This window comes from Sphaeramia orbicularis, unplaced genomic scaffold, assembly GCF_902148855.1.
Source record: "Sphaeramia orbicularis unplaced genomic scaffold, fSphaOr1.1, whole genome shotgun sequence".
In the NCBI taxonomy this organism is placed as follows: Eukaryota; Metazoa; Chordata; class Actinopteri; order Kurtiformes; family Apogonidae; genus Sphaeramia; species Sphaeramia orbicularis.
In genome coordinates this window covers 13-23,665 of record NW_021941549.1, presented here as the reverse complement: position 1 = coordinate 23,665, position 23,653 = coordinate 13, and the positions used below count along the sequence as shown (strand labels likewise).

At 44.7% G+C, this 23,653-nt stretch overlaps 2 protein-coding genes across 2 annotated transcripts; one reads left to right on the top strand and one right to left on the bottom strand.

Moving 5' to 3' along the window:
* Positions 1 to 1,811: 1,811 nt before the first annotated feature.
* On the top strand, positions 1,812 to 6,356 carry LOC115416074 (breast cancer anti-estrogen resistance protein 1-like). The gene is made up of 2 exons (XM_030129783.1): positions 1,812 to 1,924; positions 5,532 to 6,356. The coding sequence occupies exon 2, from the start codon at positions 5,586 to 5,588 to the stop codon at positions 6,066 to 6,068; it is 483 nt and encodes a 160-aa protein (XP_029985643.1). The 5' UTR covers positions 1,812 to 1,924; positions 5,532 to 5,585; the 3' UTR covers positions 6,069 to 6,356.
* Positions 6,357 to 11,579: 5,223 nt separating this feature from the next.
* LOC115416075 (C-factor-like) lies at positions 11,580 to 23,351 on the bottom strand. Its single transcript, XM_030129784.1, has 7 exons — positions 23,217 to 23,351; positions 20,639 to 20,693; positions 18,567 to 18,763; positions 17,800 to 17,857; positions 16,061 to 16,179; positions 12,076 to 12,186; positions 11,580 to 11,995 (listed from the first exon to the last, which is right to left on the bottom strand). Exons 1-7 carry the CDS (start codon positions 23,346 to 23,348, stop codon positions 11,882 to 11,884), a joined length of 786 nt encoding a protein of 261 aa, XP_029985644.1. The 5' UTR covers positions 23,349 to 23,351; the 3' UTR covers positions 11,580 to 11,881.
* Between the last annotated feature and the right edge of the window lie 302 nt (positions 23,352 to 23,653).

Sequence of the window (23,653 nt, the reverse complement as noted above, 5' to 3'; positions counted from 1 at the left end):
CACACACAACAACACACAAACAGCAACAATACACAACAACAACACAACAACAACACACAAACAACACAACACAAACAACATAAACAACACAAACAATGTGTGCAAATGTGTGTTTGTATATATATATATATATATATATATATATATATATATATATATATATATATATATATATATATATATATTTATATATATATATATATATATATTTATATATATGTATATATATAGGGTGGTGAAGCCAAATGTACACTGAACATTTAGTTGTTTTTTCTCAGCAGACACTACGTCAGTTGTTTTGAACCCAAACATATATTGATGTCATAATCATACCTAACACTATTATCCATACCTTTTCACAAACTTTTGCCCATATGAGTAATCAGGAAAGCAAACGTCAAAGAGTGTGTGATTTGCTGAATGCACTCGTCACACCAAAGGAGATTTCAAAAATAGTTGGAGTGTCCATAAAGACTGTTTATAATGGAAAGAAGAGAATGACTATGAGCAAAACTATTACAGAAAGTCTGGAAGATACTATTAAAGAAGAATGGGAGAAGTTGTCACCCCAATATTTGAGGAACACTTGCGCAAGTTTCAGGAAGCGTGTGAAGGCAGTTATTGAGAAAGAAGGAGGACACATAGAATAAAAACATTTTCTATTATGGACATTTTCTTGTGGCAAATAAATTCTCATGACTTTCAATAAATTAATTGGTCATACACTGTCTTTCAATCCCTGCCTCAAAATATTGTACATTTTGCTTCCCCACCCTGTATATATGTGTGTGTGTGTGTATATATATATATATGTATATATGTCAGGGTAGAGACTGCGATCTGGTAGGATCGGCGATTCTACCAGTAGAGACTCCGATCGTAGTGTCTACCAGTAGAAACTCCGAACCCTAACCCTAACCCTTCTACTGGCAGGATCGGAGTTTCTACCAGTAGAGACTCTGATCGGAGTCTCTACTGGTAGAATCGCCGATCCTACCAGATCGCAGTCTCTACCCTTACATATATATATATATATATATATATATATATATATATATATATATATATATATATGTATATAATGTGAGGCTGTTATGAGGGGTGTGTGTGTGTTGTTCATGTTGTTCACCACTAGAGGTCAGTACATAGAACAAGTCAGTGATGCTAAACACAGAATACAATCTAATCTAATACAGTATAATAGTCTTTCTTGTCATTACACCAGGTGTGCACTGTAATTGCAAGTGTTCAGTACCATGGACAGTTCACTTACATTGAAATAATAACCCAATCAGATCCAGACACAAAATAGAAAATATAGGATATAAAAGAATGTGCAAAGAAGAGTTAGACTGGAGGAAAGAGTAAAGACAGAAGGAGTATCCAAATATGAACATGGAACAGAGTAAACAGGAAACATGCACGTAATAGAGTAAACAGACATGTAATAAACAGACATGTAACAGAGGAAAAATACATGTAACAGAGTAAACATGCATGTAATAGATTAAACATGCACGTAATAGAGTAAACAGACATGTAATAAACAGACATGTAACAGAGTAAACAGACATGTAACAGAGGAAAAATACATGTAACAGAGTAAACATGCATGTAATAGATTAAACATGCATGTAATAGAGTAAACAGACACGTAATAGAGTAACCAGACATGTAACAGAGTAAACATATATGTAATAGAGTGAAGAGACATGTAATAGAGTAAACAGACATGTAACAGTAAAAGAGGTGATTTTGGAACGAAGGGTTGTTGTTGTATAACAGCTGTGTGTGTGTGTGTGTGTGTGTGTGTGTGTGTGTGTGTTGATATCAGGGTAAAGAAGAGTTTGAGAAGAACCAAAGACAACTGTTGGAAAAAGGAAACATCATCCGACACAACAAGACCCAACTGGAGCAACAACAGGTAACACAAAAGCCTTAAACAGGGAACACAAAAGCCTTAAACAGGTAACACAAAAGCCTTAAACAGGGAACACAAAAGCCTTAAACAGGGAACACAAAAGCCTTAAACAGGGAACACAAAAGCCTTAAACAGGGAACACAAAAGCCTTAAACAGGGAACACAAAAGCCTTAAACAGGGAACACAAAAGCCTTAAACAGGGAACACAAAACCCCTTAAACAGGGAACACAGGTGTTCAAGTCCAAAACCCTTAAAGGTGCTGATGACTTTCGTGAGCAGTTTGTCCTCAGTTCTGTCCATCCTCAGTTTGTCCTCAGGTCTGTCCATCCTCAGTTTGTCCTCAGTTCTGTCCATCCTCAGTTTGTCCTCAGTTCTGTCCACCCTCAGTTCTGTCCACCCTCAGTTTGTCCTCAGTTCTGTCCATCCTCAGTTCTGTCCACCCTCAGTTTGTCCTCAGGTCTGTCCACCCTCAGTTTGTCCTCAGGTCTGTCCACCCTCAGTTTGTCCTCAGTTCTGTCCATCCTCAGTTTGTCCTCAGTTCTGTCAATCCTCAGTTTGTCCTCAGTTCTGTCCATCCTCAGTTTGTCCTCAGTTCTGTCCATCCTCAGTTTGTCCTCAGTTCTGTCCATCCTCAGTTCTGTCCACCCTCAGTTTGTCCTCAGTTCTGTCCATCCTCAGTTTGTCCTCAGTTCTGTCCATCCTCAGTTTGTCCTCAGTTCTGTCCATCCTCAGTTTGTCCTCAGTTCTGTCCATCCTCAGTTCTGTCCACCCTCAGTTTGTCCTCAGGTCTGTCCACCCTCAGTTCTGTCCACCCTCAGTTTGTCCTCAGGTCTGTCCACCCTCAGTTCTGTCCACCCTCAGTTTGTCCTCAGGTCTGTCCACCCTCAGTTTGTCCTCAGTTCTGTCCATCCTCAGTTTGTCCTCAGTTCTGTCCATCCTCAGTTTGTCCTCAGTTCTGTCCATCCTCAGTTTGTCCTCAGTTCTGTCCATCCTCAGTTCTGTCCACCCTCAGTTTGTCCTCAGGTCTGTCCACCCTCAGTTCTGTCCACCCTCAGTTTGTCCTCAGGTCTGTCCACCCTCAGTTCTGTCCACCCTCAGTTTGTCCTCAGGTCTGTCCACCCTCAGTTTGTCCTCAGGTCTGTCCATCCTCAGTTTGTCCTCAGGTCTGTCCATCCTCAGTTTGTCCTCAGTTCTGTCCATCCTCAGTTCTGTCCACCCTCAGTTTGTCCTCAGGTCTGTCCACCCTCAGTTCTGTCCACCCTCAGTTTGTCCTCAGGTCTGTCCACCCTCAGTTTGTCCTCAGTTCTGTCCATCCTCAGTTTGTCCTCAGTTCTGTCCATCCTCAGTTCTGTCCATCCTCAGTTTGTCCTCAGTTCTGTCCATCCTCAGTTTGTCCTCAGTTCTGTCCATCCTCAGTTCTGTCCATCCTCAGTTTGTCCTCAGTTCTGTCCATCCTCAGTTCTGTCCATCCTCAGTCCTCTCCTCAGTTTTCATTGGTCTGTTGGTCTGTCTGTCACTCCTCAGCTGAGTCTCCTCCCTCTCAGTGGACAGTTTCAGTGTCGTCCACCACAAACAAACACCATGTGTTTATGTTCAGAACCTGGAGCTGAGTCGGGCATCTGAGGAATTTTTTGTCGCGACGCGCATTGTGGTAAACGGAGGTTCACGCAGCTGTGTGCAGCGGCAGCAGTAGGATATGACTGAGGTTTGACACATCTGAGGAAAAACTGCTCACAAAAGTGGTCCGCACCTTTAAACAGGAACCACAGCCTGTGGAGTACATGACACACATGAGGAATAAGACTGTGTGGAGAACAGCTGTGGGACGTAAACACAACCATGACTGTCCTTAAGGGGGTCACCTGTCCTTAAACTGTCCTTAAACTGTCCTTAAAATGTCCTTAAACTGTCCTTAAGGGGGTCACCTGTCCTTAAACTGTCCTTAAAATGTCCTTAAACTGTCCTTAAACTGTCCTTAAGGGGGTCACCTGTCCTTAAACTGTCCTTAAATTGTCCTTAAGGGGGTCACCTGTCCTTAAACTGTCCTTAAAATGTCCTTAAGGGGCTCACCTGTCCTTAAACTGTCCTTAAACTGTCCTTAAGGGGTTCACCTGTCCTTAAACTGTCCTTAAGGGGTTTACCTGTCCTTAAACTGTCCTTAAACTGTCCTGAAGGGGTTCACCTGTCCTTAAACTGTCCTTAAATTGTCCTTAAGGGGGTCACCTGTCCTTAAACTGTCCTTAAACTGTCCTTAAGGGGCTCACCTGTCCTTAAACTGTCCTTAAGGGGTTCACCTGTCCTTAAACTGTCCTTAAACTGTCCTTAAGGGGGTCACCTGTCCTTAAACTGTCCTTAAATTGTCCTTAAGGGGGTCACCTGTCCTTAAACTGTCCTTAAACTGTCCTTAAGGGGCTCACCTGTCCTTAAACTGTCCTTAAGGGGGTCACCTGTCCTTAAACTGTCCTTAAAATGTCCTTAAACTGTCCTTAAACTGTCCTTAAGGGGGTCACCTGTCCTTAAACTGTCCTTAAATTGTCCTTAAGGGGGTCACCTGTCCTTAAACTGTCCTTAAACTGTCCTTAAGGGGCTCACCTGTCCTTAAACTGTCCTTAAACTGTCCTTAAGGGGTTCACCTGTCCTTAAACTGTCCTTAAGGGGTTTACCTGTCCTTAAACTGTCCTTAAACTGTCCTGAAGGGGTTCACCTGTCCTTAAACTGTCCTTAAATTGTCCTTAAGGGGGTCACCTGTCCTTAAACTGTCCTTAAACTGTCCTTAAGGGGCTCACCTGTCCTTAAACTGTCCTTAAGGGGTTCACCTGTCCTTAAACTGTCCTTAAACTGTCCTTAAGGGGGTCACCTGTCCTTAAACTGTCCTTAAATTGTCCTTAAGGGGGTCACCTGTCCTTAAACTGTCCTTAAACTGTCCTTAAGGGGCTCACCTGTCCTTAAACTGTCCTTAAGGGGTTCACCTGTCCTTAAACTGTCCTTAAACTGTCCTTAAGGGGCTCACCTGTCCTTAAACTGTCCTTAAGGGGCTCACCTGTCCTTAAACTGTCCTTAAGGGGCTCACCTGTCCTTAAACTGTCCTTAAACTGTCCTTAAGGGGCTCACCTGTCCTTAAACTGTCCTTAAACTGTCCTTAAGGGGCTCACCTGTCCTTAAACTGTCCTTAAACTGTCCTTAAGGGGCTCACCTGTCCTTAAACTGTCCTTAAACTGTCCTTAAGGGGCTCACCTGTCCTTAAACTGTCCTTAAACTGTCCTTAAGGGGTTCACCTGTCCTTAAACTGTCCTTAAGGGGTTCACCTGTCCTTAAACTGTCCTTAAGGGCTTCACCTGTCCTTAAACTGTCCTTAAACTGTCCTTAAGGGGCTCACCTGTCCTTAAACTGTCCTTAAGGGGTTCACCTGTCCTTAAACTGTCCTTAAGGGCTTCACCTGTCCTTAAACTGTCCTTAAACTGTCCTTAAGGGGCTCACCTGTCCTTAAACTGTCCTTAAGGGGTTCACCTGTCCTTAAACTGTCCTTAAGGGCTTCACCTGTCCTTAAACTGTCCTTAAACTGTCCTTAAACTGTCTTTAAACTGTCCTGTCATCCTCTTCGTCTCCAGATTAAACAGTTTGAGCGTCTGGAACAGGAAGTGAGTCGTCCCATTAACAATGACATGACGGGCTGGGCACCGGCGCCGCACCAGCCTTCGGCCAATCAGAACGGCTCCGGAGGCCCCTCCCCCTCCCAGCTGTGCCACGGCGACTGGCAGCTCCTCCTCTTCTACCAGGAACAGTGCGAGCAGAACGTCACCACCGTCACCAACGCCGTCGACGCCTTCTTCACCGCCGTCAACTCCAACCAGCCGCCAAAGATCTTCGTGGCCCACAGTAAGTTCGTCATCCTCAGCGCCCACAAGCTGGTGTTCATCGGGGACACCCTGTCCCGCCAGGCTAAGTCCCCAGAGGTCCGGGCCCGGGTGGCCCAGAGCAGCAACGCCCTCTGCGAAAAACTCAAAGACATCGTCATCTGCACCAAGACGGCGGCGCTGCAGTACCCGTCCAGCGGCGCCGCCAGGGAGATGACGGACAGGGTGAGGGAGCTGGCAGCGTGTACGCAGCAGTTCAGGATGGTCCTGGGACAGCTGCTGCTCATGTAGGGGGGGCACGGACAGGGGGGCCGTGACGGACAGGTCCCAGGAACACAGGGTGGATGAGCCCTGGGGGGGGCACCTGGACCTGGACACCCACATAAACAGACCTGGACCTGGACCTGGACCTGGACCTGGGTGTGTCTTTGCTCTTCCTGGGAGGGGGGACACTGTGGACCCCCCCCTCTTTGTCCCTTTCCATTTCAGACAGACTGTTATCTCCAGTGGGCGGGGCCAATCGATGTAAGATAATCAGTGTAAATATTTCAGTCCATATTTAGTCACAAACGCAGAAAGGAGAAGAAGAAGAAGAAGAAGAAGAAGAAGTGCAGAACACAAATAGAAATATATGGTTCTGTTTTTGAACAAACAAGATGAAACAGTGTAGTTTTTAGACAATATATTGTTATTATTATTATAATTATTATAATTATTATTGTTAAATCATATATGATGATGGCGCTGATTCTTGATCCTTATTCTGTAAATTCCAGATGAAATGTTTGAGTGTTTGTAGGACGTCTGTGACCTTTAACCCTGACAGAGACAACAGACACTGGAGCCCAAACAGGGACACCTGCTGGACACACATGTACACACATGGACACACATGTACACACATGTACACATGGACACACATGGACACACATGGACACACATGTACACACATGTACACATGGACACACATGGACACACATGAACACACATGGACACACATGTACACACATGTACACACATGTACACATGGACACACATGGACACACATGGACACACATGTACACACATGTACACACATGTACACACATGTACACATGGACACACATGGACACACGTGGACACACATGAACACACATGTACACACATGTACACACATGTACACACACGTACACACACGTACACACATGGACACACATGGACACACATGTACACACATGAACACATATGTACACACGTGGACACACGTGGACACACATGAACACACATGTACACACATGTACACATGTACACACATGTACACACATGGACACACATGTACACACATGTACACACACGTACACACATGTACACACATGGACACACATGTACACACACGTACACACATGTACACACATGAACACACATGGACACACATGTACACACACGTACACACGTACACACACGTACACACGTACACACACGTACACACACGTACACACGCACACACACGTACACACACGTACACACACGTACACACATGTACACACATGTACACACATGTACACAAACGTACACACACGTACACACATGTACACACATGAACACACACGTACACACATGAACACACATGAACACACACGTACACACATGAACACACATGTACACACACGTACACACACATACACACACGGACACACATGGACACACATGAACACACATGTACACACACATACACACATGTACACACATGGACACACATGTACACACATGGACACACATGTACACACACGTACACACATGTACACACATGGACACACATGGACACACACGTACACACACGTACACACATGTACACACATGAACACACGGACACACATGTACACACATGAACACACATGTACACACACGTACACACATGGACACACATGTACACACATGTACACACACGTACACACATGGACACACATGGACACACACGTACACACACGTACACACATGTACACACATGAACACACGAACACACATGTACACACATGAACACACATGTACACACATGTACACACACATACACACATGGACACACATGTACACACATGTACACACGTACACACACGTACACACACGTACACACATGAACACACATGAACACACACGTACACACATGAACACACATGTACACACATGTACACACATGAACACACACGAACACACACGAACACACACGAACACACATGTACACACATGAACACACATGTACACACATGAACACACATGAACACACACATACACACACGAACACACATGTACACACATGTACACACATGAACACACATGAGCACACATGTGCACACATGGACACACACGTACACACACGTACACACATGAACACACATGTACACACATGAACACACATGAGCACACATGTGCACACATGGACACACACGAACACACACGAACACACATGTACACACATGTACACACATGAGCACACGTGCACACATGGACACACATGAACAAACATGAACACACATGTACACACATGTACACACATGAACACACACGTACACACATGAACACACATGAACACACACGTACACACATGAACACACACATACACACACGTACACACATGTACACACATGAACACATGTACACACATGTACACACACGTACACACATGAACACACATGTACACACATGAACACACATGTACACACATGTACACACATGGACACACATGTGCACACATGTGCACACATGTACACACATGAACACACATGAACACAAATGTACACACATGTACACACATGGACACACACGAACACACGTACACACATGAACACACATGTACACACATGTACACACATGGACACACATGAACACAAATGTACACACATGAACACACATGTACACACATGGACACACACGGACACACACGGACACACATGTACACACATGGACAAACATGGACACACATGGACACACATGTACACACATGGACACACACGTACACACACGTACACACATGAACACACATGTACACACACGTACACACACGAACGCACACGAACACACACAAACAGACATGAACACACACGAACACACACGAACACACATGGACACACATGTACACACATGAACACACACGTACACACATGTACACACATGAACACATGTACACACATGTACACACACGTACACACATGAACACACATGTACACACATGAACACACATGTACACACATGTACACACATGTGCACACATGTGCACACATGTACACACATGAACACACATGAACACAAATGTACACACATGTACACACATGGACACACGTACACACATGAACACACATGTACACACATGTACACACATGGACACACATGAACACAAATGTACACACATGAACACACATGGACACACATGGACACACATGTACACACATGGACACACACGGACACACACGGACACACATGAACACACATGAACACACATGTACACACATGGACAAACATGGACACACATGGACACACATGGACACACATGGACACACATGGACACACACGTACACACACGTACACACATGAACACACATGAACACACATGTACACACATGTACACACACAAACGCACACGAACACACACAAACAGACATGAACACACACGAACACACACGAACACACATGTACACACATGGACACACATGAACACAAATGTACACACATGAACACACATGTACACACATGGACACACACGGACACACACGGACACACATGTACACACATGGACAAACATGGACACACATGGACACACATGTACACACATGGACACACACGTACACACACGTACACACATGAACACACATGTACACACACGTACACACACGAACGCACACGAACACACACAAACAGACATGAACACACACGAACACACACGAACACACATGGACACACATGTACACACATGAACACACACGTACACACATGTACACACATGAACACATGTACACACATGTACACACACGTACACACATGAACACACATGTACACACATGAACACACATGTACACACATGTACACACATGTGCACACATGTGCACACATGTACACACATGAACACACATGAACACAAATGTACACACATGTACACACATGGACACACGTACACACATGAACACACATGTACACACATGTACACACATGGACACACATGAACACAAATGTACACACATGTACACACATGGACACACATGTACACACATGGACACACACGGACACACACGGACACACATGAACACACATGAACACACATGTACACACATGGACAAACATGGACACACATGGACACACATGGACACACATGGACACACATGGACACACACGTACACACACGTACACACATGAACACACATGAACACACATGTACACACATGTACACACACAAACGCACACGAACACACACAAACAGACATGAACACACACGAACACACACGAACACACATGGACACACATGTACACACATGAACACACACGTACACACACGAACACACACGAACACACATGTACACACATGTACACACACGAACACACACGTACACACATGGACACACATGTACACACATGAACACACATGTACACACACGAACACATGCAAACACACGCGAACACACACGTACACACATGAACACACATGAACACACATGTACACACATGTACACACACGAACGCACACGAACACACACAAACAGACATGAACACACACGAACACACACGAACACACATGTACACACACGAACACACACGTACACACATGGACACACATGTACACACATGAACACACATGTACACACATGTACACACACGAACACATGCAAACACACGCGAACACACACGTACACACACATACACACACGAACACACACGTACAGACACGAACACACACATACACACATGTACACACACGAACACACACGTACACACACGGACACACATGGACACACATGAACACACATGAACACACACATACACACACGAACACACACGAACACACACGTACACACACGTACACACATGTACACACATGAACACACGTATACACATGTACATACATGTACACACGTACACACATGTACACACATGAACACACGTATACACATGTACATACATGTCCTCATATGTCCACACATGTCCTCATATGTCCACATGTCCTCATATTTCCTCATATGTCCATACATGTCCTCACATGTCCTCATATGTCCACACATGTCCTCATATTTCCTCATGTGTCCATACATGTCCTCACATGTCCTCATATGTCCACATGTCCTTATATTTCCTCATATGTCCTCACATGTCCTCATATGTCCACACATGTCCTCATATTTCCTCATGTGTCCTCACATGTCCTCACATGTCCTCATATTTCCTAATATGTCCAGCTCTGGTGCTGCACTTCTTAAAGACGCTCTGTGTCATCTCCATCTCAGATATTTTTTTTGTTTTTTTTAATACAAACTGTGTCCGTTGGTTTGTACGAGGCATCTATTAAAGAACAGGCGTGTCAAAGGTCAGCAAATGAAATTAAACCTGCTTTTTCTCTTTTCTCTCAAACTGTTCTGGTGTTTTTTTAAGATGGAAAACAGAAAACATGAAATGGTTGCATCTTTCTTCTTGGACCTGGTGTCCACAGTGTCCACCTGGACGGTTTTCCTGTGTTTTGGGTTCAGGTGGTTCTGTGTGCAGGTGGATGCTTCCTGAACTGAACTGAACTACAGTTTGTCCTTTCAGCAGAACCGACACAAACAGACGAACAGTAGAAACAACAGGTGGAAAAATCACATCCACTTTATTTAGAAAGCACATTAAAAAACACAAGGTTACCAAAGTGACGGACCAAACAAGAAGACAGAGCAGACAGAACAGACAGGTGTGTGTTTTATTTGTGTATTTTGCTGCTTTAACACACTCACTGCTGTCTGTCCAATAGCAGAACAGGACACAGCTGTGTTTGTTTGGAACTATTGAGGCTTCCATGAACCACCTGATCACCGTAGCAACCTCATCAAAATGTGCCGCAGCTCTCCGTCTATGGCTCTGGACTGGATGTGCTGTGGTTGCCATGGTGACGTCTACCAGGGGATTCGTTCTCCCTCCCAGCTCACCAGGACTCCGCTGTCTTTGTCGCTGAGTGATGACATCACAGTGAGCATGCCCTGTACGCTGTCCTGAGTGTTCAGAGGAGCCTGATGGGAAACATGACAAGGGGAAGGTAAACATGGAGACCGGGTCCAGGCCTCTGATTGGTCCCCTGTGTCCTCCTCACCTGGGCTCCTCCCATCTCGGTGCGGACCCACCCCGGGTGGATGGCGGTCACCAGGACGTTGGAGACCTTAAAGTCCACAGCCTGACAACGGGTTAGCATGTTCAGAGCAGCCTGGAGGAAAAACACACACACACACACACAGCAGTGACATCACACCAACACACACACACACACATACATACACACAGCAGTGACATCACACCAACACACACACACACAGCAGTGACATCACACCAACACACACACACACACATACATACACACAGCAGTGACATCACACCAACACACACAGCAGTGACGTCAAACCAACACACACACACACACACACACACAGCAGTGACATCACACCAACACACACACACACACGTGCAGTTACTCATGTTATGACTGAAGAGCCCAAACTGTGACATCATCATGTTAGTGGGCGGAGCTAACTTTAGTGCAGGCTAAAAAAGCTCAGATACAGATGTAGAAATAATAGATATAGACATAGACATATAGTGTTTATATAGATGTAGATCTAGTAGATATAGATAGAGACATATAGTGTTTATATAGATGTAGATCTAGTAGATATAGACATAGACATATAGTGTTTATATAGATCTAGATATAGTAGATATAGATATAGACATATAGTGTTTATATAGATCTAGATATAGTAGATATAGATATAGACATATAGTGTTTATATAGATCTAGATATAGTAGATATAGATATAGACATATAGTGTTTATATAGATCTAGATATAGTAGATATAGACAGATATAGTGTTTATATAGATCTAGATATAGTAGATATAGACATAGACATCTAGTGTTTATATAGATCTAGATATAGTAGATATAGACATAGACATATAATGTTTATATAGATCTAGATATAGTAGATATAGACAGACATATAGTGTTTATATAGATCTAGATATAGTAGATATAGACATAGACATATAGTGTTTATGTAGATCTAGATATAGTAGATATAGACAGACATATAGTGTTTGTATAGATCTAGATATAGTAGATATAGACATAGACATATAGTGTTTATATAGATCTAGATATAGTAGATATAGACAGACATATAGTGTTTATATAGATCTAGATATAGTAGATATAGATATAGACATAGTGTTTATATAGATCTAGATATAGTAGATATAGATATAGACATATAGTGTTTATATAGATCTAGATATAGTAGATATAGACAGACATATAGTGTTTATATAGATCTAGATATAGTAGATATAGACATAGACATATAGTGTTTATATAGATCTAGATATAGTAGATATAGACAGACATATAGTGTTTATATAGATCTAGATATAGTAGATATAGACATAGACATATAGTGTTTATATAGATCTAGATATAGTAGATATAGACAGACATAGTGTTTATATAGATCTAGATATAGTAGATATAGACATATACATATAGTGTTTATATAGATCTAGATCTAGTAGATATAGACAGACATATAGTGTTTATATAGATCTAGATATAGTAGATATAGACATAGACATATAGTGTTTATATAGATATAGATATAGTAGATATAGATATAGACATATAGTGTTTATATAGATCTAGATATAGTAGATATAGACATAGACATATAGTGTTTATATAGATCTAGATATAATAGATATAGACATAGACATATAGTGTTTATATAGATCTAGATATAGTAGATGTAGACATAGACATATAGTGTTTATATAGATCTAGATATAGTAGATATACACAGACATGTAGTGTTTATATAGATCTAGATATAGTAGATATAGACATAGACATATAGTGTTTATATAGATCTAGATATAGTAGATATAGACAGACATATAGTGTTTATATAGATCTAGATATAGTAGATATAGACATAGACATATAGTGTTTATATAGATCTAGATATAGTAGATATAGACAGACATATAGTGTTTATATAGATCTAGATATAGTAGATATAGATATAGACATATAGTGTTTATATAGATCTAGATATAGTAGATATAGATATAGACATATAGTGTTTATATAGATCTAGATATAGTAGATATAGATATAGACATATAGTGTTTATATAGATCTAGATATAGTAGATATAGATATAGACATATAGTGTTTATATAGATGTAGATCTAGTAGACATAGATGAGCCTGTCCTCTGTCATCACAGGTTTAGTTCTACACACATTCATCACTGCTGTTGTGTGGATTTGTGTGTTTTAATGTGTATTTGTGTCTGTGTTTTTTTGTGTGTGTTTGTGTATTTGTGTGTATGTTTGTGTTGATTTGTGTGTGTTTGTGTGTATTTATGGGTGTGTATTTTTGTGTATGGGTGTTTATGTGCAGTACCTTGCTGGTCCTGTAGGGGTAGACCTGTGTGTGTGTATTTGTGTGTGTGTATTTGTGTGTATTAGTGTTTATGTGCAGTACCTTGCTGGTCCTGTAGGGGTAGACCTGTGTGTGTGTATTTGTGTGTATTAGTGTTTATGTGCAGTACCTTGCTGGTCCTGTAGGGGTAGACCTGTGTGTGTGTATTTGTGTGTGTGTATTTGTGTGTAGTAGTGTTTATGTGCAGTACCTTGCTGGTCCTGTAGGGATAGACCTGTGTGTGTGTATTTGTGTGTGTGTATTTGTGTGTATTAGTGTTTATGTGCAGTACCTTGCTGGTCCTGTAGGGGTAGACCTGTGTGTGTGTATTTGTGTGTGTGTATTTGTGTGTATTAGTGTTTATGTGCAGTACCTTGCTGGTCCTGTAGGGGTAGACCTGTGTGTGTGTATTTGTGTGTGTGTATTTGTGTGTAGTAGTGTTTATGTGCAGTACCTTGCTGGTCCTGTAGGGGTAGACCTGTGTGTGTGTATTTGTGTGTGTGTATTTGTGTGTATTAGTGTTTATGTGCAGTACCTTGCTGGTCCTGTAGGGGTAGACCTGTGTGTGTGTATTTGTGTGTGTGTATTTGTGTGTATTAGTGTTTATGTGCAGTACCTTGCTGGTCCTGTAGGGGTAGACCTGTGTGTGTGTATTTGTGTGTGTGTATTTGTGTGTAGTAGTGTTTATGTGCAGTACCTTGCTGGTCCTGTAGGGGTAGACCTGTGTGTGTGTATTTGTGTGTGTGTATTTGTGTGTGTGTATTTGTGTGTATTAGTGTTTATGTGCAGTACCTTGCTGGTCCTGTAGGGGTAGACCTGTGTGTGTGTATTTGTGTGTGTGTATTTGTGTGTATTAGTGTTTATGTGCAGTACCTTGCTGGTCCTGTAGGGGTAGACCTGTGTGTGTGTATTTGTGTGTGTGTATTTGTGTGTAGTAGTGTTTATGTGCAGTACCTTGCTGGTCCTGTAGGGGTAGACCTGTGTGTGTGTATTTGTGTGTGTGTATTTGTGTGTAGTAGTGTTTATGTGCAGTACCTTGCTGGTCCTGTAGGGGTAGACCTGTGTGTGTGTATTTGTGTGTGTGTATTTGTGTGTATTAGTGTTTATGTGCAGTACCTTGCTGGTCCTGTAGGGGTAGACCTGTGTGTGTGTATTTGTGTGTGTGTATTTGTGTGTATTAGTGTTTATGTGCAGTACCTTGCTGGTCCTGTAGGGGTAGACCTGTGTGTGTGTATTTGTGTGTGTGTATTTGTGTGTAGTAGTGTTTATGTGCAGTACCTTGCTGGTCCTGTAGGGGTAGACCTGTGTGTGTGTATTTGTGTGTGTGTATTTGTGTGTATTAGTGTTTATGTGCAGTACCTTGCTGGTCCTGTAGGGGTAGACCTGTGTGTGTGTATTTGTGTGTGTGTATTTGTGTGTATTAGTGTTTATGTGCAGTACCTTGCTGGTCCTGTAGGGGTAGACCTGTGTGTGTGTATTTGTGTGTGTGTATTTGTGTGTATTAGTGTTTATGTGCAGTACCTTGCTGGTCCTGTAGGGGTAGACCTGTGTGTGTGTATTTGTGTGTGTGTATTTGTGTGTATTAGTGTTTATGTGCAGTACCTTGCTGGTCCTGTAGGGGTAGATCGGGGCCATGTGGAAGTTTTCGGGACATTTCTCGATGGATCCGGCCAAAGTGGAAACATTAATGATGGCCGACCTCCGACAGGACATGGAAGAACCTGGAACACAGACCAGGACTAAGATAGACCAGGACTAGGATAGACCAGGACTAGGATAGACCCATTACTAACACAGACCCAGTACTAACACAGACCCAGTACTAACAGACCCAGTACTAACACAGACCCAGTACTAACAGACCCAGTACTAACACAGACCCAGTACTAACACAGACCCAGTACTAACAGACCCAGTACTAACACAGACCCAGTACTAACACAGACCCAGTACTAACAGACCCAGTACTAACACAGACCCAGTACTAACACAGACCCAGTACTAACATAGACCCAGTACTAACACAGACCCAGTACTAACAGACCCAGTACTAACACAGACCCAGTACTAACAGACCCAGTACTAACACAGACCCAGTACTAACACAGACCCAGTACTAACAGACCCATTACTAACACAGACCCAGTACTAACACAGACCCATTACTAACACAGACCCAGTACTAACACAGACCCAGTACTAACAGACCCAGTACTAACACAGACCCAGTACTAACATAGACCCAGTACTAACACAGACCCAGTACTAACAGACCCAGTACTAACACAGACCCAGTACTAACAGACCCAGTACTAACACAGACCCAGTACTAACACAGACCCAGTACTAACACAGACCCAGTACTAACAGACCCAGTACTAACACAGACCCAGTACTAACACAGACCCAGTACTAACATAGACCCAGTACTAACAGACCCAGGACTAAGATAGACCCAGTACAAACACAGTCCCAGGACTAAGATAGACCCAGTACTAACACAGACCCAGTACTAACAGACCCAGGACTAAGATAGACCCTGTACTAACACAGACCCAGGACTAAGATAGACCCAGTACTAACACAGACCCATGACTAAGATAGACCCAGTACTAACTTAGACCCAGGACTAAGATAGACCCAGTACTAACTCAGACCCAGGACTAAGATAGACCCAGTACTAACACAGACCCATGACTAAGATAGACCCAGTACAAACACAGTCCCAGGACTAAGATAGACCCAGTACTAACACAGACCCAGTACTAACACAGACCCAGTACTAACAGACCCAGGACTAAGATAGACCCTGTACTAACACAGACCCAGGACTAAGATAGACCCAGTACTAACACAGACCCATGACTAAGATAGACCCAGTACTAACTCAGACCCAGGACTAAGATAGACCCAGTACTAACTCAGACCCAGGACTAAGATAGACCCAGTACTAACACAGACCCATGACTAAGATAGACCCAGTACTAACTCAGACCCAGGACTAAGATAGACCCAGTACTAACACAGACCCAGTACTAACTCAGACCCAGTACTAACAGACCCAGTACTAACACAGACCCAGTACTAACACAGACCCAGTACTAACATAGACCCAGTACTAACAGACCCAGGACTAAGATAGACCCAGTACAAACACAGTCCCAGGACTAAGATAGACCCAGTACTAACACAGACCCAGTACTAACAGACCCAGTACTAACAGACCCATGACTAAGATAGACCCAGTACTAACTCAGACCCATGACTAAGATAGACCCAGTACTAACTCAGACCCAGGACTAAGATAGACCCAGTACTAACTCAGACCCAGATGTCCTCACCTTTGTCTTTTTCCGGTCGGTGAGTCTCTGCTGCTTTCACCAGAAGTGGTAGAAGCATCTGGTGAAGGATCAGAGCAGACGTCAGTGTTTCTGTTTGAAGCTGTGGGACACTTTTGTCCTCAGATCTGTCCATCCTCAGTTTGTCCTCAGTTTCATTCATCTGTTCGTCTTTCTGTCATTCCTCAGCTGAATCTCTTCCCTCACAGTGAACATGTGTTTACAAACAGAGCCAGGAGGGAACTCGGGCAGCTGAGGCATTTTGTCGTGCTGGCATTGTGGGAAGCGGAGGTTCATGCAGCAACCTGGCAGCAGCAGTGGCAGTGGAACCATATGGTGTTTATATGGATGAAACAAACACGACGTGGAAACGGCTGGAGAACCGCTTCCCTCCAGCTGTCCCCACTGCCGCTGCCAGGCGGCTGCACGAAACTCCGCTTCCCACAATGCACTTCGCAGCAGGATTCCGAAGATGCCAGAGTTCCCTACTGACTCTGTTTGTAAACACATGGTTTTGTTTGTGGTGGATGGAACTAAGAAACTGTTCAGCATGAGGAAGAGGTTCAGCTGAGGAATGACAGACAGGTGAATGGACCAATGAGACTGAGGACACGACTGAGGATGGACAGATCTGAGGATGGACAGATCTGAGGATGGACAGATCTGAGGACAAACTGGGGATGAAAGTGTCCTGCAGCTTTAAGTCCATGATACAGGACTACCACAGACCTACAGACAAAGTGGACAAACCAATGCCAGGACAAACGGACCTTGGACAGAAGGAAGGGTCCAGCCACATTGGTGTTGTAGACGTCCATCATGTCCTTCTTGGTGGTCTCCGACAGCGGTCCAGGCATGGCCGGGACCACGATGGCGGCGTTGTTGATCAGGAGGTTGAGTCCAGTGTGTTTGAGCTGCTCAGTCAGAGTCTGGACCACAGAGGAGATACTGTCTTCATCTGAGACATCTGTAGGACACACAGGCAGACATCTGAGGACCGAACATGTGACCATGTACAGGAACATGTCAAACATCTGAGGACCGAACATGTGACCACGTACAGGAACATGTCAAACATCTGAGGACCGAACATGTGACCACGTACAGGAACATGTCAAACATCTGAGGACCGAACATGTGACCACGTACAGGAACATGTCAAACATCTGAGGACCGAACATGTGACCACGTACAGGAACATGTCAAACATCTGAGACAGCTCATGTCCAGGACCAACAGGAAGTACACTGACAGTCAACAAACACCTGGAGGTACAAAATGTGCTACGTATATTTGGGTTGTTCATGTTTCGTTGCACACCTGGGGGCGTCTCTGGAAAACTGGACCAAATGCATTTAGACCAATAAACAATCTGAATGTGTCCTGTTAGAGGAGGGGCTTGGAACGCCTTCATATGGGGTCTAGAAAGTCCACCAGGTTTGTTCCAGTGCACGTCCAAATACCACGTCTGTCATGTGAAGAACGTCTGAGGGCCTTGGGTCCAGGGCGGTCTGACCTACAGTGGGGGGGTCAGGGGTACGGACTGGATACAACCCACGATCTGAAATCTGGTGGAACGACAAGGGTACTGTAGATGACAGACCACGCCCACGCCGTCAAAGAGTCACCACACCCAACCAAGACCAAGATCACAATATCCAGTTACAGCTCCACCCAGTCACAGTCTTCTGCTGGTCTGTCAGACAGGGGAAGCTCATTGTAGGCTTACATTAAAAAAAACTGTCAAGTTCTTTAAACATAACTTGGTCCGTGTGTTCCTTTAGCTCCGTCTGCCTTCATGTGCACCTGTTAGAGAGTCCGTTCAGTCTGACCTGTCCAACAGTCGGACTGATGGAACCATCTGCAAAACCAGATGAAACTGAACAAGAAATGATTCAATTATGGAACTGAAACAAGAAAACCTGTAGCTTCAGTCCAGTGTACCAGTTAGTCCAGTGTACCAGTTAGTCCAGTGTACCAGTTAGTCCAGTGTACCAGTTAGTCCAGTGTACCAGTTAGTCCAGTGTACCAGTTAGTCCAGTGCTTGTGTTTTCTTCCAGGTCAGTAAATGAACAGTTCATTTGGTTTGTGTGATTCCCAGCAGAATGTGTGACGGTATTAAACTGAACTGTGTCAGTGAAGGAGCACATCTGAAAACAGCTGTCAATCAAACAGGATTCAGCCTTTGGACCCGTCCTCCAATCGGCACATGGGGGCACATGGGAGCTCGGCATCCGGCCCGGCCGAGCTCCGAGAAGTGAACAACATCCAGTCCACTGATCTGGGATCAAACTGATTCTGAACCAACTGGTCTGAGAGATGAATGAGTTCCAACACATTTGGAGTCAATGAAATGAAAACAACTGAACAGATTTGAGCATTTAATGGGAGTCATTTTAGGAGAAGAGGAGCTTCACCTGCAGTCTGACACTAAACACCACTGATCACAAAGCAGGAGACACATGGAAGACACGCCCCCAAGGTTAAGACACGCCCCCAGGGTTAGCAGCAAAACTGTCCAACACCAACTGACCGTTACCGACTGCGAGAAGCCAACCTCCAAGACTGAAGACCTGCCTGGAGTAAAGTCCAGGTAATGACCAGAGGACACCTGAGGTGGACCACAGAACACCTGAGGTGGACCACAGAACACCTGAGGTGGACCACAGAACACCTGAGGTGGACCACAGAACACCTGAGGTGGACCACAGAACACCTGAGGTGGACCACAGAACACCTGAGGTGGACCAGACCTGATGTTTTCATCATGTTGTTCAGTGACACTAGTGTTTACTGTCAGTGTTGTTTACTGTCAGTGTTGTTTACTGTCAGTGTTGTTTACCTAGTTTGGTCACGCTGATCTTTCCTGGGTACACAGATGCTAACTCTCTCAGAGCCTGAAGACGAGACAGGAAAGAACAAGAAAACAGGAAGTAGTATTAGACAAACACAAACAAACACAAACATAAACACAAACATAAACACAAACATAAACACAAACATAAACACAAACACACACGTGTTTCCACCACAGGCTCCTGTTTTCATTTGACTCATTCTAAACCTGTCACAAAAACACTTTTATATTTGGAAAGTTCACCCAGATGAAGTTAACCCTGGAACAGCTGAGCTCATATATGACCCACAGGTTCTACAGGTTCTACAGATGACCGTTTGGACCCACAGGTTCTACAGGTTCTACAGATGACCGTTTGGACCCACAGGTTCTACAGGTTCTACAGATGACCGTTTGGACCCACAGGTTCTACAGGTTCTACAGATGACCGTTTGGACCCACAGGTTCTACAGGTTCTACAGGGGACCGTTTGGACCCATAGGTTCTACAGGTTCTACAGATGACCGTTTGGACCCACAGGTTCTACAGGTTCTACAGATGACCGTTTGGACCCACAGGTTCTACAGGTTCTACAGGGGACCGTTTGGACCCACAGGTTCTACAGGGGACTGTTTTTCTGCTGTTGTGTATTCATACATGCAGTTCCACATTTGTCCAGCAGTCAGCGCCAAAGTGTTGTGAGTAAAATAACATGAATGTAAGGATAGTGTTTTCAAAATGACTCATGTCTGACAGAATGCAGTCTGATCAGCTGTTACTGTTTACACTGGTGTGTTCCCGGAGTAAAAATGCACAAAGGGCTGCGTGCTGAGCCCTCTGCTGGACTCACTGTACACATATGACTGCGTATCCACATCAGACAGTAACATCATTATTAAGTCTGCTGACGACACAGCCGTTGTGGGGCTCATCTCCCACAATGATGAACAGGCCTACAGGCCTACAGGCCTACAGGACGGAGGTCATCCACCTGGAGAACTGGTGCCAGGAGAAGAATCTCCTTTTGAACGTCAGCAAAACTTAAGAACTGATTGTGGATTTCAGCAGAAAAAGCAGAGGGTCTTCACTGCGCATCTGTGGGTCTGAGGTGGACACTTTTAAATATGTTGGTGTGACAGTCACACAGACCTGTCTTGGTCACTTCACATTCAGACCACTGTGAAGAAGGCCAGACAGCGTCTGTTCCACCTCAGACGCCTGATGGACTTCCAGCTCCTGTTAACTTTTACACTTGCACCACCTGTGCAGGAGCTGGATGGGCAGCTGGACCAAATAGGATTCCTCTGCCCTCCAAAGGGTGGTCCGTTCAGCTGAGCAGACCATTGTGTTTCTACATCCAGACCTGGAGGTGTTCACAGACAGTGGACTGTGTCATATTAAGCTCTGCACAGACACACTTACAGTGGACAAACAAATCTGGGTATACCCCAACCAGAAGCCCTGGATGACCCGGGAGGTCCAGCAGCTGTTGAGAGACAGGAACATCACCTTCAGGTCTGGAGACCAGGTCCTCTACTGTGCGCCCCAGGCTGACCTGAAGAGAGGCATCAAAGGGGCCAAGTTGGACTATAGGAACATCTGGAAAGTACCAACAGCAGGCAGGTGTGGCAGGGAGTCCAACATCTGACCAACTACAGGTCCACCTGGGAGCTGCTGAGGGGGATGCCACGTTGGCAGAGGACCTGAACATTTTCTTTGCCCGCCACGAAGTGGAACCACCTGAGGCAACCACATCACATCCCACGGCCCACGGCCCACAGCACCTTCACCCTCACAGAGCATGAGGTGAGGCGCACACTGTGGGCCGTGGACCCAAGGAAGGCGACTGGACCTGATGGCGTCTCAGGACGTGTATTGAAGGACTGTGGGGACCAGCTGGCTGGAGTCTTCACAAGGATTTTTAACCAGTCCCTGGCCCAGTCTACTGTCCCACCCTGCCTGAAGTCCTCCACCATCGTCCCCCTGCCCAAGAAAGCTCATATCTCCAGCCTCAACGACTACCGGCCCGTCGCTCTCACCCCGGTGGTGATGAAATGCTTTGAAAAGCTGGTCCAGGTCACATTACGGCCCTCCTACCAAAAGGCTTGGACTCACACCAGTTTGCATACAGGGCTAACAGATCCACAGAGGATGCCGTAGCTCCAGGCCTCCATGCTGCACTGTCCCACCTGGACCAGCAGGAGAGCTGTGAGCAGATGTTCTGTGTGGACTACAGCTGTGCATTCAACACCATCCTTCCTCACAAACTGGTGAGTAAACTGGAGGACCTGGGCGTCCCACAGCCCACCTGCAGCTGGATCTACAGCTTCCTCACTGGTCGAACCCAGAGGGTGAGAGTGGGCCATTCCACATCTACGGCCCTCAGCACCGGCGCCCCCCAGGGCTGCGTGTTGAGCCCCCTGCTGTACAGTCTCTACACACATGACTGCACCCCCGCTCATCACAACAACGTCATAGTGAAGTTCGCAGACGACACTACAGTGGTGGGGCTCATCTCTGGGGGGTTGAGTCTGTCTGTAGAGATGAGGTTGAACATCTGTCAGCGTGGTGCAGTGAGAACAACCTGCTCCTGAAAACATCCAAGACCAAGGAGCTGGTGATCGACCACAGGAGGAACAACACTGACATTCCACCACTGAGCAGCAACGGGACTGTGTGTGTGGGGGGGGGACTTCTGCTTCCTGGGTGTCCACATGGAGGAGGGCCTGACCTGGAGTGTGAACAGCTGGAAGGTCCTGAAGAAGGTCCAGCAGAGACTGCACTTCCTGAGGGTGAGAAAGAAAGAACATCCCACAGACTGCTGGTGTCCTTCTACTGCTGCTCCATACAGAACATCTGAACAGACTGTGTGTGTGTGTGTGTGTGTGTGTGTGTGTATGTGTGTGTGTGTGTGTATGTGTGTGTGTGTGTGTGTGTGTGTGTGTGTATGTGTGTGTGTGTGTGTATGTGTGTGTGTGTGTGTGTATATGTGTGTGTGTGTATGTGTGTGTGTGTGTGTGT

Excerpts from the sequence above, each read along its gene's own strand:
- LOC115416075 (XM_030129784.1), bottom strand. The coding sequence starts at position 23,348 with ATGTGGACACCCAGGAAGCAGAAGTCCCCCCCCCACACACACAGTCCC. Across the intron at positions 18,764-20,638 it reads GATCAGCGTGACCAAACTAG|ATGTCTCAGATGAAGACAGT; the intron begins GTAAACAACACT and ends TGTGTCCTACAG. Across the intron at positions 11,996-12,075 it reads CCGAGATGGGAGGAGCCCAG|GCTCCTCTGAACACTCAGGA; the intron begins GTGAGGAGGACA and ends GTTTCCCATCAG.
- LOC115416074 (XM_030129783.1), top strand. The coding sequence starts at position 5,586 with ATGACGGGCTGGGCACCGGCGCCGCACCAGCCTTCGGCCAATCAGAAC.